The sequence below is a fragment of the Leucoraja erinacea genome, chromosome 13, assembly GCF_028641065.1.
Source record: "Leucoraja erinacea ecotype New England chromosome 13, Leri_hhj_1, whole genome shotgun sequence".
NCBI classification, from domain to species: Eukaryota; Metazoa; Chordata; class Chondrichthyes; order Rajiformes; family Rajidae; genus Leucoraja; species Leucoraja erinaceus.
The window spans coordinates 48,353,310-48,371,266 of record NC_073389.1 but is presented as its reverse complement, the minus strand read 5'-3'; the positions used below and the strand labels follow the sequence as shown (position 1 = coordinate 48,371,266).

Below are 17,957 nucleotides of genomic sequence, written 5' to 3'. Positions count from 1 at the left end.
CGTCAGATATCCGGATTCGATCCTGACTATGGGAGCTGTCTATATGGAGTTTGTACTCCTGTGACCTGAATGGGTTTTCTCCGGGTGCTCCGGTTTCCTCCCACACTCCAAAGATCCAGATTTTTACAAATTGGTTTTGTTAATAATTGTAAATTGTCCCCAGTGTGTGAGTGGGAAAGTGTTAAGAGCCTGTCCCACGAGCATGCGACCTGCATGCGGCAAGCACGACCAAACTGGAAGCAGCGGCCGCGCGGAGGTCGAGTGAGTGACGTGAAGTTCGAGTGAAGTCCGCGGGAAGTTCGCGCGTGACGTACGGCGTCAAGATGCTGCGTAGTGCGCCGAGACGCTGAGCACGCCCGTCGAGACGGTGCCTACGGCGTCGAGGCGGCTGCGGGCCAGCAAGCCGTTGCCACGTGGAAATTTTTGAACACGGTCAGTTTTTCGGAGCCCCGCGCGATGTCAGGACTAGCTCCGCATAACTCCATACGGCCCCGGCGATCGAAGTGGGACCGGCCCCGCGAGGCCGTACAGCTCAAGCGACCACGTTAGGTCTCGCTTGCCGCATGGAGTCGCATGCTCATGGGACAGGCCCTTAAGTGTATGGGGGATCGTTGGTTGTCATGGACTCGGTGGGCCGAAGGGCCTGTCTTCTGCGCTGTACTAAACTAATAACTAAACTAAATTAAATTGTGATAGTTAGAAAAACCAGTTGGAAACTTGGTGCTTATTTGGCAGCTGTTGTGCTCCCTGTTTATCCTGTCTAACCCTGTCTTAATGCCATCTCTTTCTCTCAGGTGTATTGCCCAACAGTAGACATTGTGAAGCGGTCAGCTATGCCACCTTTCCAAGTTTGGCGACATCAAGACCGAATACTAAGTACAAGGACAAACCTTACAGCAACCCTGTGAAACAAACCAAAATGGAATCGCTGCAGCCCCCACAGCACGTTATCAAGGAGGAGTGTAAAGTACTGTTCAGACACAATTCTCAGGAGAAATTATGCAATGACGTAAAGTGTTTTTCACCCTCTTTAAGCAATTCGTTGTTAGCTAAATCAGACTGTGATGCGGCCAAGCCAATGACAAGGATAAGCCAACAACCTTTACCGAGCCCAACTGTGTACGAACAAGGCAGGCGGATTTGTGTGAAAGAGGTGCCGTATGATCATTTCAACCACCAGAAACACAACCTGGGTGACATTAACAGTGGACGATACAATAGAAAAGTGAATGAAGGGAGGCCACAGCAGCTAGAGTCGTTGGGTGTGGGGACATCAGGGCAAACCCAGCTTGAAACCTTAAGCTATGGACAATTCTTTGCTAAACACACCTTTCAAAGGTCACCCTGCGCACTTACAGGCTACATCATGGATAATCGAGGGTACGTTGCTGATGGCAAGAATTCTCCTGGTTACCAGAACCCAAGTCCTGCTTTGAACTCTTCACCAGACATGCACCAGGAGCCTGCCCTTCCACATTACATAGGGACATCTGTCATAATAACTAATGGGAGGTGACAAGGAATCTATGTGACATGTGGAAGATGAATTTGTTACAAAGTAACTAAACAACAACTACCGTTCCATCTGCAGGTACAACAGTGAGTCCTGGTTTGCAGTGGTACTGGTACTGGCAAACCATAGTCCAAAGCTTCTTTGATGCCTCAATGCTAATGTGTTTCTTTGTCTCTAAGAGTTAACCCCTAAATTAATGCATTGTAAGAAGACAAACACACAAAACATTATCACTTGTGCAATATTTCAAATGTGGACAAATGGGACAGTTCGGAGTTTTGCATTCTTTCTTGCATTATTGAAGATAAGCTTTCCCTCACTAATAGATATTATCTTATTGACGTATATGAAAAAAAACACTAACAATGCCAAACAGAAAATGTCTGCATCGTAAGGTTTTATTACAGATTCTGAAGGAATAATACTATGTATTAAATGATTGCAATTACCGAAAACAAGGTCATTTATTGCTCTGGGGTTTATACATGGTTAGCGTGTCAGTCAGTGTCACAGTTGGGAACGTTTAATGAACACATCACTGCTTCTGCAAGCCTAAGGGAAAGCCATGAAGCCTTTGCCAAGACAATTGTTTGAACAATGAATCAGATTCAGTCATAAATGGAGCCATATATGGTAAGCACTTGCAGAAAATATGTTTGATCAGTATGTAAATACAGATCATTCCCATGCTAACTAACCTCTTACCAGAACAATTCCCCACTTATGTTTCCAATTGACCAAATCCGAAAAAATGATTAGCCATGTGCCGCCTCTTTAAAGTGCAGATGTACTTGTCACAATTCTCCCTCAAATATCAACGACAAGAGTTGCTTCAGCCTGCGAATCGAATAATAAAAAGCCCTCACAATTGTCAAGAGAATTCCACCAATTAAATGTCAGTGACTGCAAAAGAAGGTAGGTTCTTGCACTATTAAAAAATTATATAATGAGCGGTTACTTGTGAGAGAGACTAGGTTTAAATAAAAGCTTGCATTTCGGAATGTCCCCAGTGCTTTAAAGCCAATGAAATGCTATTGTAATGGGTCAAGAGCAACTGTTACATGAGTGTGGTCACTCCTATAGTGCAACAGACATGGCAATCAACACGCACACACACACAGCAAGATGCCAAAAAACACAACATGGAAATGGCTACACAATCAGCTCTGGTAACATTTACCAAGGGGTGAATATTTGCCCAGCAGTGGGCCTAACCTCTCTGATCCTCTTCTTAATATTGCCAACCAATCTTCTAGGACCACTTTAGAGATCAGGTGGAATCCCAGTCTGGCATCTCTCCTGCGAGACACCACCTCTGATGATGTGGAACATTCTCGGTGCTGTCCCAGAGTGTTAGTCTGGATTTTTGTATGAAAGCTCTGGAGAGATACTTGAACCCATATCCTTTTGACACCGAGGTGAGACTAATGCCCATAGAGTCACAGCTGACTCGTAATTAAATGCAGTTGTCAACCTTCAGCCTAACTAATGTCAACGCACACAGGCTGTTCAGCTCAGGAATTTAGCTAATGATTTTACAACATTTTTTATCCAGTGCGTAAATATTAAATACATGTTCCTGATTGTGGAGTAGAAAGACCAAAACAATTATGTGGAGGTGTTCATTCTTGAGAATCAGATTATTATTTTCCACATCTGGATTTGATCTGGATTTTCTTCTCACTGGCCGTGGTCATTCTACATTACATCACTTCGGGTTTAATTTTTTGTGGACTTTCGCAACTCAGCCCAATCATTCCCACAACACTTTGTCCTCTTCGGGAAGGCGGCAAGTCGCAAAGAGGGAAAACAACTGTGCAGCTTCTGAATTAATCAGATTAAAAAGCAGCATAGAAACATAGAAAATAGGTGCAGGAGTAGGCCATTCGGCCCTTTGAGCCTGCACCGCCATTCAATATGATCATGGCCGATCATCCAACTCAGTATCCCGAACCTGCCTTCTCTCCATACCCCCTGATCCCCTTAGCCACAAGGGCCACATCTAACTCCCTCTTAAATATAGCTAATGAACTGGCCTCAACTACCTTCTGTGGCAGAGAATTCCAGAGATTCACCACTCTCTGTGTGAAAAATGTTCTTCTCATCTCGGTCCTAAAAGATTTCCCCCTTATCCTTAAACTGTGATCCCCTGGTTCTGGACTTCCCCAACATTGGGAACAATCTTCCAGCATCTAGCCTGTCCAACCCCTTAAGAATTTTGTAAGTTTCTATAAGATCCCCCCTCAATCTTCTAAATTCTAGCGAGTACAAGCCGAGTAGAGTACAAGCCGGTAGAGTTGCTGCCTTACAGCACCAGAGGTCCAGGTTCAAACCTGACCATGGATGTTGTCTGTATGGAGTTTGTCTGCTCTATTTGTGTTCAGTATTGTTTTCAATTTTGGTCATTTTTCTTAGAAAGGCCTATTGGATCTCCAGTCTGCTTCTTCCCATTCCCATACTGACCTTTCTGTCCTCCACCTCCTCCATTACCAGAGGAAGGCAACACATGCAAGTTGAAGGAACTGCACCTCATATTCCACTTGGATAGCTTACAATCTGCAGATGAACGTTGGATTCTACAATTTTGGGTAGCTAATCAAATCCTCCTCCCCCTCCCCCCCCACCCCTGTGTTTTCCCCCCTCTCTTCCATGGTATTGCAATTATTTTTCCCCTCTCCCTTCATCTACATTCCTTTCTCTGGCTTCACAATTCGCCTCTCTTCTATCCTTATCTCACACCTTGCAACCAGCATTGGCAGGCCCTTGCTTCTATACCTTTACTCTTTATAGATACAGCGCGAAACATCGGTCTAATGAGTCCACGCCGACCAGCAATGGCCGTGTTCACAAACACAATCCTACGCACTAGGGGACTAGGGGCAGCAATTTTACAATTATTTACCAAAGCCAATTAACCTACAAACCGATACGTTTTTGGAGTGTGAGAGGAAACCGGAGCACCCGGAGGAAACCCACGAGGTCACAAGGCGAATGTACAAACACAAGGAGAAGGTACAGACTGCACCCTTATGGTTCCGGCAGTCGCCGAAAAAGTCGCGTAAGTGGGACAGGCTCATTAGTCAGGATCAAAACCGGGTCTCTGGTGCTGTAAGGCAGCAACTCCACTGCCATGCACTGTGCAGCTCTATAGAAACAATGGGATTGTGGATTGCCGTCTACAATGGAATGTTCCCATTGGCTTCAATTTTAGCTGTGCTCCTGTTTGCTCACTCAATAGTTGCATTTGTGTCAATGGCCATCACTCATTACACAGCTTTGGAATATCACTCTCCCTCTAGCATTGAAGTATGACTGGTGGGCAGGTGAGTAAATGCATCTTGACACCTTTCATCACTTGGCTGATGGCTAGACTTTTGGACCAGTACCGGACTAAATGGAATTTTCCTTTATTATGAACATGGTAGACTGTCAAAAGTATCCCAAGAAGCCCCAGTGGCCTGATGGACAAAGCGCTGGTCTCCTAAGCCAGGGATTGCGGGTTCAACTCCTATCTGGTCACCATTCAGGTCACAGGAGTACAAACTCCATACATACAGCACCCATAGTCAGGATTGAACCCGGGTCTCTGGCGCTGTAAGGCAGCATCTCTACTGCTGGGCCGTCCTTAAATTAGTTTAGTTAAAATCCAGTGATTTTCACTTTCCACTTAACATGCTTGCAAAATAATACATTCAAAACTCCTCTTAAGTAATCAGTTTAGAGATACCGTGCGGAAACAGGCCCTTCGGCCGACCGAGTCTACATTGACCAGCGATCCCCGCACATTAACGCAAGCCTACACACACCAGGGACAATTTACACATATACCAAGTACACAAACTCAAGCCAATTAACCTACAAACCTGTACGTCTTTGTGGAGTGGAGGAGAAAAAAAAATTGAAACCAAGAAGTGGTTCTACGATATCTGTAGAGAGGTGAGGGGTGCCTATGTTTATTCTTATTAGGAGGAGGGGTGGGAGGAGATATAGATGAGAGCCCTGTCAACAATGGCAGAGGGGAGTCACAGCAAAGGAGAAAGGAAGACCTGTTGTGGGCACTGGATTGTAAAGTCTCAACATCAAACCTGATATAATAATGGTGGAGAAACGGAGAGAATGGCATGGAATGCCACGTACCATGATCATTTACTAACCAGACTCCACAGGGATTAACAAGCTGTGGATGCTGGAAATTGATAACAAAAGACAGATATCAGAAATACTCTCATCAGTAGAGAGAGGGAGCCAGTTTTGAGGTTTCAGGCCAAGGACCCATAATCAGAACTGGAAAAGTGAGGTAACAAGAATGCTTTAAGCAGCAGGGTAATGGCGCACTGGTAGTACCAGAGACCCGGTTCAATCCTGACCTTAGATGCTGTTTGTGTGGAGTTTGCACATTCTATATGTGACCCCGTGGATTTCCTCCAGGTGCTCTGGTTTCCTCCCACATACCAAAGACGTGTGGGTTTGTATGCCTCTGTAAATTGGCCTCTGTAAATTGTCCCTAGTGTGTAGTAAGATAACTAGTGTGAACAGGTAGGTGATTAGTTTACTTTAGTTTATTGTCACATGTACTGAGGTACAGTGAAAAGCTTTTGCCGTGCGCAAACCAGTCAGCGGAAAGAAAAGTAGACACAGTGGCCCATACTGTATCTGGAAACTAAACTAAACTCAACTCAATTCAACTCAACTCAACTAAACTATAGGGTGACAAGAACAGGGAATGTCTGTGATAAGGTGCAGACCTATGTTGTCAAGATAACCATTATTTGCAAAACAAGAAATGGAAATGGAAAGGAATAGCAACATCCAGGAGTGGAATGAAGATAAAGGGGCTTATTATCCCACTAATGGATATCTGCACTTAATCCACATTTATACTGCATCCATCACAATTGGCGCTCTCACACAATGCACATTGCCTATTTGCCTCTTTGTATTCTCCTCACAATTCACAATCCCAATCAATTTATTATCGTCAGGATATTTCAAAATATTATATGTTGTTCCTTCATCCAAGTCATTGTTTTATATGTTCTGAAACGCACATCCTCTCTAATTACCATTGAGATCTGGGAAAGGTCTTTCAATCTTTTTTATGTGGGGGGGTGGGGGTGGAAGGGGCATACCATTTTTCTCAGTCACTGCCTGGTCGACGATGCATCTTTCTCCGAGCCACATCTTCGCCCCCTCCTCGCGGCCTACCATCTGGATGGGCACGGCCTTTCCTGCCGGAGAGCGACCCGGCGCAGCACGGAATTCCATCGCGGAGTGGGCGATGCCTTATCGTGGATCGCCGTGTGCAGCTCCAGAGTGTTGGGCCAGCTGATTACATCGTGGCGCTGTGGTTTGCGGCTCTTCCAGCCGCGGGCGGCGCTGACTTTAACATCGCAGAGCCTGGGATCCTTGCTGGGGACGCCAGCGTTGAATCTCCGCCCAGCTCGGCCCGTGGACTTTGGGAGCCACGGGCTCCGGTAGGAAATGGCCGATTTCGGAAACTCCAAGCCGCTGAGAGTGTTCTCTGTTCCGACGCTTGAGCTCCGATCGTCCCGGAGAGAGGGCCTGAAACATCGGGCCACCGTTGCGGCAAATGTGGAGGTCTTAAAGGCCCCGGCCATGTGTGAATGCATTTCGTTGTCTCTGTAGGAAGAGGACTGAACTTTATTGCCTTCCCTCACAGTGGGAAACGTTGATTTCGCTGTGGGGGATGTTCATGTTAAATTCTATCGTGTATTGTGATCTTTTTATTTGTATGGCTGTATGGTAATTCAAATCTCAGTGTACCAATTGGTGCATGTGACAATAAATGTTTCTTGAACTTGAACTCTCTTGAACTCTTGGTCTGTTTATTCCTATCTCTGTTTGTCTGCCAAACCAATTTTCTCTCCAGGCCAATACATTACCCCATTATCATGTGTTTGAATTTTTGGGCACTGTCCTTTAATAAGGCACTTAAAGATTTTTTAATGGTCCAGGTACATCCTGTGACAATACAGTTCTGCCCCATTACTGAGCCTGATATCCTTAGACCAGAATATTAGTCAAATGTTATCCATTTCCATTCAAGTCCATCAGCAGAAATAGAGTCTGCTTTTAAAAGCTTTAAACAAAGCGTTGTTAAAAACCTCCCAAGATAATAGTATTATTTGGCGATCATCCTGGAGTATTTCAGACATTTCAGACATTGTAGAATTTGGGGGAGAAAGAGCAGATTGATGAATTAAGTCCAATTTTTTTTTAAAGTGCAATTATAAGAATATGCTTGCTTCACACATTCAGTGAATTAAGCTCACAACAACGATACTGAAACTCAAAGTGATAGCAACCATTGTCAACAAATTAATGATAAACAAATATGTTGTTTCCCCTTCTCTGAGGGTTGTGTGCTTCCTTGCTACGAAAAATAATTAATGAGATTATGGCTATGGGGAGAAGAGACTTTTTAAATATAGTACTGATTTATGCGATAGATTTTTGGCTGTGTGGTCCAAGCTTTGAATGATCAGTTTTTAACTAGGGAACCTAGGGTTTAAATTTCTTTACTACTTAGAAGAAAACACTTAAGTGTAATCCCCTCGTGCAAGGAGATCATATTTAACCCATTTAGCTCTGGCCTCATGCTGGTGAATCTGCACTGTACCCATTCCAAGGATAACATATCCTTCCTGATGAAAGAGGCCAAAGCTGTTCCCAATATTCCAGATGGGGTTTGACCAAGACCATATGATTGTTTCGAAGCGGAAAGGGAGGGGAGGGCTCGAACATGTTCACAAGTCAAGGAAACGTGGAAGGGCAGAGCAACTTAAAGGCCATGAATGTGGAGTGCACCGTGAGGGCAAAGATCTGGCATGGAGGTTATTTCCCAAGGAATATAAAGGTTACAACGTCATACAAATACTTCTCAAGAATAACATAAATGTTTCCATCTTATATTGAGGAAATCCACATTTTTTCCAAAAGTAAATCCAAATTGCAACAGGCTACAATTTCACTGTGTGGGTTCCCTCTGGGTGCTCCGGTTTCCTCCCACATTGCAAAGACGTGTGGACTTGGAGGTTAATTGGCCTCTATAAAGTGCCCCTGGTCTATAGGGAGTGGGATAACATAGAACTAATATGAACGGGTGATTGATGGCCAGCATGGGCTCGGTGGGCCGAAGAGCCTGTTTCCATTCTGTATATCTTTCAATCAATCAAAAAAAGACCAAAAAAGCCACACATAGAAACATAGAAAATAGGTGCAGAGGAGGCCATTCGGCCCTTGTGATCTTGGCTGATCGTCCCCTATCAAAAACCCGTGCCTGCCTTCTCCCCATATCCCTTGACTTCACTAGCCCCTAGAGCTCTATCTAACTCTCTCTTAAATCCATCCAGTGATTTGGCCTCCACTGCCCTCTGTGGCAGAGAATTCCATAAATTCACAACTCTCTGGGTGAAAACGTTTTTTCTCACCTCAGTTTTCGGTAAATAGGGATAGTTAATATCTAGCGGTCTCCTCAATGAAGCCACCACGCTACCGCAACCAGAGAACAGTACTGAACCTCTGTCTACCTCTTTGGTGACCCTCGGACTATTCTTGATCAGACTTTGCTGGCTTTACCTTGCACTAAACGTTATTCCCTTATCATGTGTCTATACACACTGTAAACGGCTCGATTGAAACCATGTATTGTCTTTCTGCTGACTGGATAGCATGCAACAAAAAGCTTTTCACTGTACCTCAGTACATGTGGCAATAAACTAAACTGAAACTGAAACCCACATTTCACCAATGAATAGAAAAAGAAAAGGAAAGAAATTGATCTTCAGAGCAGGTGCAATTGAATGAAAAATACCCTAACCGCCGCGAAGTAGCGATCAGAACTCTCAGAGCTCTACGTGAGAAAGGCAACTTACTGAGCATCCTGCTGTTGGAACAGGAAACTTGCTGAATTAGCTTCCAATCCACAAGAGCTGAGATTAGCAGTAATATTAAAGACAGGGCAAGTAGACAGAGTCTGGGATTCTGTCTGGAATTCTTCAACAGAAAAATGCTGGTGAATAAATTTGAGCTGCAAATCAACCACGACCAAGCTAACTGGAGAGAATAAGCTTGAGGAGTTGAATGGAGCATTGTCTTCCGCCAGTTAGTTATTTTAAGCACCATTCACAAAATATACCTTTTGCCTGATTTCCTACGATTCTTCAGTTTGTCACATTGTAAACTGTCACTTTCACTTGAAGATGATGGATCAGTGAATGGTCTCCAGTATTCCTATATCTTTCAAAGATATTCACAGATGCTTCCATATCCTGACCTAAAACACTTCCTTCACTTGTCATTACCCCTAATCCAGAAATTATCCTCATTTAATCATTGCCTATTCATAAGATGATCAAAGACCAACAACGATAGAGACAATAGATAGACAAGAAGTACTCGAGTTACTCAGAGGGTCTGTCAGCATCTCCGTACAAAAAGAAAGGGTGACGTTTCGGGTCTGAAGAAGGGTCCCGACACGAAACGTCACCCATCCTTTGTCTCCAGAGATGTAGCCTGACTCGTTGGGTTACTCCAGAACTTTGTGTCTATCTTTGGTATAAACCAGCATCAGCAGATCTTTGTTTCCACAATAAAGACACTATTTGTTTGTTTATATGAAGCACAACAGGGAACTTCCATTTTTAATTAACATTCAATGACTTCTTCTGTGCGATTATCAATTATTTTTGTCTTGTTAACATACGTGCAGTGTCAAAACTTTGAAACCCCATTTAACAGAAAACTGCATAACTACATGATTCAAAAACACTTCCAACTCTTTAGCTAAAGCTGCATTGAATTTTCACTATTCTCAACTAAGACCCTGTTAAAGTAATGCTGTGAGGTTGCTGCTTAGCACTTGTCAAGTTCCACTATTGCCTGTTCTGTTCAGATGCCCAGCTGTTCTCTGACATTTGGGTGAACAGAGACTTTTGACTGTTGAGTCAGTAATATCGTTGGCTGCAAATTTCTCCAGAGACAAAAAAAATTCAGACAACAGCTACATATCAGTCTGGAATCCCAACACACGGTTCCAAATGAACCCTCCGTTAATTTTCTAACCATCTGACAATATCCGGCACATTGTAATAAAAGTAAGCACTTCAATCGCTTCTCAAAGTCACACTCCTAAACAGTGACTGATGGACAGAATGAAATAGACTAGCATAAGGCTTTAATGAGAATTATTGCACACAATTCAAATTAGTCTGTTCTTTAAGTTGCAATCTTGCCATAGCATGAATAAGAAATGACACATCTAGTAGAGCTGCTGCCTCATAGAGCCAGAGATCCTGGTTCAATTCTGACCTAGAGTGCAGTCAGTGTGCAGTTTGCACTTTCTCCCTGTGATTGCGTGGGTTTCCTCCGGGTGCTCCGATTTCCTCCCACACTACAAAGACGTGTGGGTTTATGGGTTAATTGGCCTCTGCAAATTGGCCCCTCTGTAAGGTGTGGTTGGAATAACTTAGCAGTGTTATGAATGGGGATTTATTTGGTGTTTCCATGCTGTATCTTTCAAACAATCTATTACAGACAATGTGAATCATCATAAAATGAACACCATTTTTTTTTTTTACGGGGCCCACAAAAATATGGCCACTTTAAATAGAATATGCAATTTCTAAATCGATTAAATTTTAAAATTAAACGCAGGTTTCACAAAGGTGCCAGCAGTCCTGCCAACTGCCCCAAGAAACAGGAAAACAGGAATCATGTTACATCACCAGGGTGAGGAATAGTTGTGGTGGATGTGATAGCCAGGGATTGTGTGGCAGGGCAGGTGTAAGACAGACTCTGCTGTCTAATCTGAGATGGCTGAGGAAACTACTGCCATTCCAACAGGCCACTGTGCTAAATAATGATTACAGCCAGAAGAACAGAGAACATGAACCATACAGGAAAATGATCTTCCATTTGCCATACAAAGGTTAAACAATCTGTGGTAAGGTTTTTGCGATGCAAACTGCTTTATTTTTCATTGAAGCAAGTTGTTCAAATGGAAAATGCTGGGTAAGGCCAATCGCTTATTGAGATGTGTGAGAAATGGAAGTATTGATCAGCTGACAGATGCTTGGAATGAATATGCAGTTTCTGTTCAACAGTTTGTAATACATCTTTGTTTGTAATTCTGAGGTTATGTTGTGTAAAGGCCAATATATCCCCCCACTCTAATCCATCCATTCCCATGGAAGTCCAAGTTTTCTGCAGGTTTAGGCGATCAGCAGAGCAGTTGCCATTCCAGAATGCGATGCATCCCACGCTTCCGTAGAAGTTCAAGAGGATCTTCGTGGGCATGCCGAATCTTGTTCGACACCTATAAAAGTAAATACTCCAATGCGCTTTCTTGATTCCTGCAGCAGAGTGAAAGGACCAGGTTAGGTCGCTGGTGATATGAATGCCCAGGAACTTGAAGCGGTTTGCTATCTCCACAGCAGCTCTGTTGTGATGGACAGGATCTTGTTCTTCCCTTTGCTTCCTGCGGTCAACAACCCATTCTTTTGTCTTGCTAACGTTAAGGGGTAGGTTGTTATCCTGACACCATGACACAAGGCTCTCAAACCTTCCTGTACTTCGTCTCATCTTGTTGTTGATCTGGCCAATAGCAGTGGTCTCAATGGTGAACATCAAGATTGAGTTGGATTTGCACTTGGCCACATGATCAAGGTTGTTCAAGTTCAAGTTCAAGTGAGTTTATTGTTATGTGTTCCTGATAAGACAATTAAATTCTTGCTATGCTTTAGCACAACAGAACATAGTAGGCATTGACTACAAAACAGATCAGTGCGTCCATATACCATTATATAAATATAGCCTGATGGCTGGGGGGAAGTAGCTATTCCTGAACCTGGTCGTTGCAGTCTTCAGGCTCCTGTACCTTCTACCTGAAGGTAGCAGGGAGATGAGTGTGTAGCCAGGATGGTGTGGGTCTTTGATGATACTGCCAGCCTTTTTGAGGCAGCAACTGCGATAGATCCCCTCGATGGAAGGAAGGTCAGAGCCGATGATGGACTGGGCAGTGTTTACTACTTTTTGTAGTCTTTTCCTCTCCAGGGCGCTCAAGTTGCCGAACCAAGCCACGATGCAACCGGTCAGCATGATCTCTACTGTGCACCTGTAGAAGTTAGAGAGAGTCCTCCTTGAAAAACCGACTCTCCGTAATCTTCTCAGGAAGTAGTGGCGCTGATGTGCTTTACTGCTGGTGTACACAGCAGTTGAGCAGTTGATTGCTCAAACAACCCTGAAGGGTTGTACAAAAGGGCACAAAGTGCTTGACCAACTAAGCGGGTCAGACAGCATCTCTGGAGAACATGGATACGTGACGTTTCAGGTCAGGACCCTTGGACAATGGTGTTGAGGGTCAGGGAGGAAGTGTCATAACCACCAAATGAGGTTGGTCAGAAGGTCCAGAACCAGTTGTGATGGAATAAAATTGAGTTTTTCCTTTGTCAAGGGAACTAATTGAATGGTGAAATAGGAATGAAGGGCCAAAATCTTGCTTGCAGCAGCATTGAAAGCACTAGATTCAGGTAACACACATAAACATAAATCAGACATAATCTCATAATCACAAAATCTCATAAATGGCCTCAAGACCAAAGTCCAGAAGTTTAGGGATGAGTTTCTTCAGCATTAAAGTGTTGAAGGATGAACTGACGTAGGCCTTGTACCTTCTTAATTTATCCTCTTGAACGATATTTTTTTAAGGGTAATATGTTAACTCGTTTAAAAAAAAAAAATTTTGAATAACCAATATTTTCACAGCATTTCAGATTCCTGTGCCAGTTTTACAAAATGTGCCATAAAAGATTGACTTCAATCAATACCACAATGTGTAACTTTATACAACATATATTTAAAGGCCATAAGCGGATGCAGTGACTGGGATACTCTTCTCTATGCCCTTTCATTTACCCACAACATGCCCATATGCAAGGGAAAGAAACAAATGCAAAAGAATAGAGTTTTTTGGGACAAAAAACAATGACGCCACCAAACTTACATAATTTTTAGCTGTTCATAAATCTACCGGTGACGATGGTGATGATTCCTGTGGCTTGGGATATCTGGTTCCAAAGGAACACTTAAATTTGGAGAAGACAGGTTAGTACTCTAATATATGTATATGTGTTTTCACTTAATTTTCTCTGACTCAAATCATTGACATGAACAGGAAATTATGTTCTGCCTCAGCTTGTGTTGTAAGATGATGCCTGTGGATACACACAGGTTTGGCATCACAACAAGTGAATTCCTATTGACTGGGAATTCCAAGAGGAAATAAGTTCCAGGATAAAATTGGGGAAATAGCTCTGTGTAATGGCGTGACTGTTTTCTAGATATTTCTTTGCTCAAATCAGATTATTGGCATTATCCTGCAGTGCTGAAAGTTAACCAATAAACACAAACAAAATAACTAGAGCCTTTTCCTTTACGAATGTACAAAATTTAGTTTAGTGTACCGAGGTACAGTGAAAGCTTTCGGCTGCACGCTATCCAGTCAAATAAATGACTGTACATGATTACAATCAAGCTGGCCACAGTGCAGAGATAAATGATAAAGCATGAAATGATTAAAAAATAAGCAGTGTTCCAAAGAAGAATTCTATTAATAAATCTGCGGATTTGTACGTTTCGAAATGCCATGTCCTGTAGCAATTTTTTTTTCGTATTATATATTTCTCATCATAAATATTTCTGATGAATTATCTTTCGGAACAGCTTTTCAAGAAAGAAGCAATTTCCAAATTATATTAAAATGAAAATACTAATGTATTAATTTCAAAATAAAAATTATTGCATAAGCATGCAGGTACAACAGGCAGTGAAGAAAGCTAATGGCATGTTGATCTTCATTGTGAAAGGATTTGAGTTTGGGAGGAAGGTCCTACTGCAGTTGTACTGCTGGTGAGGCTGCACCTGGAGTATTGTGTGCAATTTTGGGCTCCTAATTTGAGGAAGGACATTACTGCTATTGGGGGGGAACGCTTCAACAGGTTGATTCCCAGGATGGCGGGACTGACATATGATTAAAGAATAGATCAACTGGGCTTAGATTCACTGGATTTTAATAGTATGAGAGGAGACCTTATATAAAATTCTTAAAGAATTGGACAGTCTAGATGCAGGAAAAATGTTCATGATGTTGTGGGAGTCCAGAACCAGGGGTCACAGTTTAAGAATAAGGGGTAGGACATTTAGGACTGAGATGATGACAAACATTTTCACCAAGAGAGTTATGAATCTGTGGAATTCTCTGCCACAGAAGCCAATTCACTGGATGTTTTCAAGAGGGAGTTAGGTTTAGCTCTTAGGACTAAAGGAATCAAGGGATATGGGGGAAAAGCATGAATGGGGTACTGATTTTAGATGATCACCCATGATCAAATTGAATGGCGGTGCTGGCTCGAAGGGCCGTATGACCTACTCCGGCACCTATTTTTCTATGTTGCTATTTTTGCACAGTCAAAGTTAGATTATATGAGCAATTTATAGACTTCAAACAGCAATTAAAAGTCGAATGATTTTATCTGTGCTGTTACACTACATTGACAGTGCAGCTGGAACATTGAAGGGATTGAGTGCCCTTTCACAAAATGCACCACTTTAGCATTTAACTTATTTTCAAGTAATTCCAGTCTAACTTAAACCAAATACACCTATAAGTAATCAAAGAAACTCTAATTCTTTAATATGATTTTATATTTTTCTGATGCAATTTCTTCTTAATAATGTTGCAACGTTTCATTGCAGAGTAACCACAGAGAAATCTGTAAAATGAATCGCTGAGATGCCAAGTTGCTGAAGGACTTGAGGTTAACAGCTGTAACTCCAAATATTAATTTAACTCCTCTGTAACTACAAATATTAATTCACTCCTCTGTAACTACTAATATTAATTCAACTCCTTTGCATGCTTGAGGTGATTTCGCTTCCAAAGCCCTTTCTCCACGAGTCATGACTGAAAGTGAATATTTTTAGCTTAACAGAAGGTAACCCAAATGACTGATAAAATTAGTCATCATTTCATGTAAACGCATTTTGATATAAATAATAGTGCAAAGGTGCCATTTCTCTTTAAAAAGATGGGAACTGCTTCCACGGTTTTTTTTTTTTTTAATCAGAATTTGTTGAAATAAATAAGAAATTACAAAGGCTGTAGAGAAAGTAGTCTAATGCCCCTGTTCCACATAGGAAACCTGGATGGAAACCTCGGAAGACTTTGCGCCCCACCCAAGGTTTCCGTGCGGTTCCCAGAGGTTGCAGGTGATTGCCCGAGGTTGCAGGTAGTGGAAGCAGGTAGGGAGACTGACAAAAATTGACTGCATTTCGTTGTCTCTGTAGTGTACACTGACAATGACAATTAATGTTGAATCTGAATCTGAAAGTCTCCAGAGGTTTCCGTTCAGGTTTCCTAAGTGGGACAGGGGCATAACCATTCATGGTCCAACACCACTTATTTTGCAAACAAGTTTACCTTTTAATATTTTTTGTACATCTCATGGCTCAATTTCATCTAGTTTTCAAGGGTGAAAAACCAATGGATTTGCCTGTGAATGGTATTAATGTGTTTTTTTCTCCTCTAACTAATGCCATTGTTTTATTTCCTTTGGACATGGGATTTTGATAATCATCTTGAAACATAGACAGATTTGTGTGATGAATATTTTAGTTATTTGCATTTTTCAGCCATATTAATAACCTGTGGTTTATTAAATTGTCGACCAGTATTAAACCATTATTGCATATCTTTATGCTTCGTAAAGAAACACAAGGTAGTATACATATTTTGACCTGCATCTTTGAAGAATAAACATTTTATGATCACAAACATGCCTTCTATACAGTGGGATATAGCCATTTTGAACGGTAAAACATTCAAGCACAATAAATATAATATAATAATACATAAGTGCGTGGTATTGGAGGTAATTTATCAATACTGTTTGAGGTCTTTTAAGAGAGTAGAAATAAACAGGTAATTTTCAAGTCTAATGAAATGCTGGGGATTTAGCTGTTCAGTCTGGATAAGGGGATCAAATGTAATACATCCTTTTTGAGTAATTTTTTGAATAGTGAGAGATTAAAGGGTGTTTTAATCTGAGTATTCTGGATCTTGTACAAAGTCACCAAAAATGAGTCTGAAGGTGCAGCAAGTCATCAGAATTGCAAACACATGGGCCTTTATTACAACATTTCTGAAGCCTTGCCCCAGTTAAATAAAGTTCTGGTGAGACCACATCTGGAATAATGTGCACGGCGGGTCTGCTCTTCCTACCTAATGTACGATGCACTTGCAATGGGATTGCAGCAAATGTTCACCACATTGATTCCTGGGATGATTAGTTTGTTGTACCTGGCCAGAATAAGCTGCCTAGATCAGTCATGATCCTATCAAATGGCAGTGCCAGCTTGTGAGAATAGGTGACTGACTGCTGGTCCAAACTCCTTGTGTCTGAGAATAAATCTCTCCTTGTGAGTTTAGACACTCCCAATGAAATGTACAACATCCTTTTGGGACTTGATGGGAGAATGATATTTCACGTGGCTAGGCTGTCTATGAATAAGGAGTCACAGAGTCAAAATAAAGGGACAGCCATTTGGATAAAGTAGGAAGTGTCTTCACCTCCAGAGCAGTGAATCTTTGGCACATTCTCCCCAACACCATCTCTCATTGGTTTATTTAATTTCCATTTTTACTTTTAGATACAGTATGGAAACAGGTCCTTTGACCCGCCGAGTTCACGCCAACCACCAATCACTTGTACACACCAGATCAATGTGATCCCACTTTCACATCCACTCCCTACAAACTAGGGGTCATTTACAGAGGCCAATTATCCTACAGACCAGCAGGTCTATGGGATGTGGGAGGAAACAGGAGCACCTGGAGGAAACCCACACAGTCACAGGGAGAACCAGCAAATTTCAGACAGCCAGCACATGAGGCCTAGTTCTCTGGTGCAGTGATGATGTAAGCCTACAAAAAGTAAGAGACTCATGGGTGTGGGGTTAGTGCAGGACAGTGGCATTGAGGTAAAATACTTGCCATGAACTAATCGAATGGTGGAATAGGCATGAGAGGCCAAATGGCCCACACCTGCTTCTATTTCTTATGCCATGTTCTTAGACAGAAATTGGATATAAATGTGTTTGTTCAGTAAAACTTAAAAGTGCTTCGAAGATGAAATGTTTCTAAGAGTTAACAATATTAAAGTGTACAGTATTTTACAGCTCAGATGTAAAGAAGAAACATATTTCTAATGACTTCATTTAGTTCCCTCCACCCCCAACATCTCCTTCGTGTCTGTTAAATAACATAACAGTAGGGTTCCTATGTTCTGTGTGGAAGGATTTGGTTGGATAGTGGGTAATGAAGCATATACAGGTCAGTGACAAATGATGTGTTTCAATGTAAAACTGC

The 17,957-nt window shown here is 42.2% G+C and overlaps 1 protein-coding gene across 1 annotated transcript in view; it reads left to right on the top strand.

Moving 5' to 3' along the window:
* sim2 (SIM bHLH transcription factor 2) overlaps positions 1-2,490 on the top strand; it is an 89,919-nt gene extending 87,429 nt beyond the window's left edge. Inside the window, exon 11 of the mRNA XM_055645183.1 lies at positions 795-2,490. Coding sequence (XP_055501158.1) covers positions 795-1,516 — 722 coding nt within the window. The 3' untranslated portion in view covers positions 1,517-2,490. The remainder of the gene's footprint in view (positions 1-794) is intronic.
* The last annotated feature ends 15,467 nt before the right edge of the window (positions 2,491-17,957 follow it).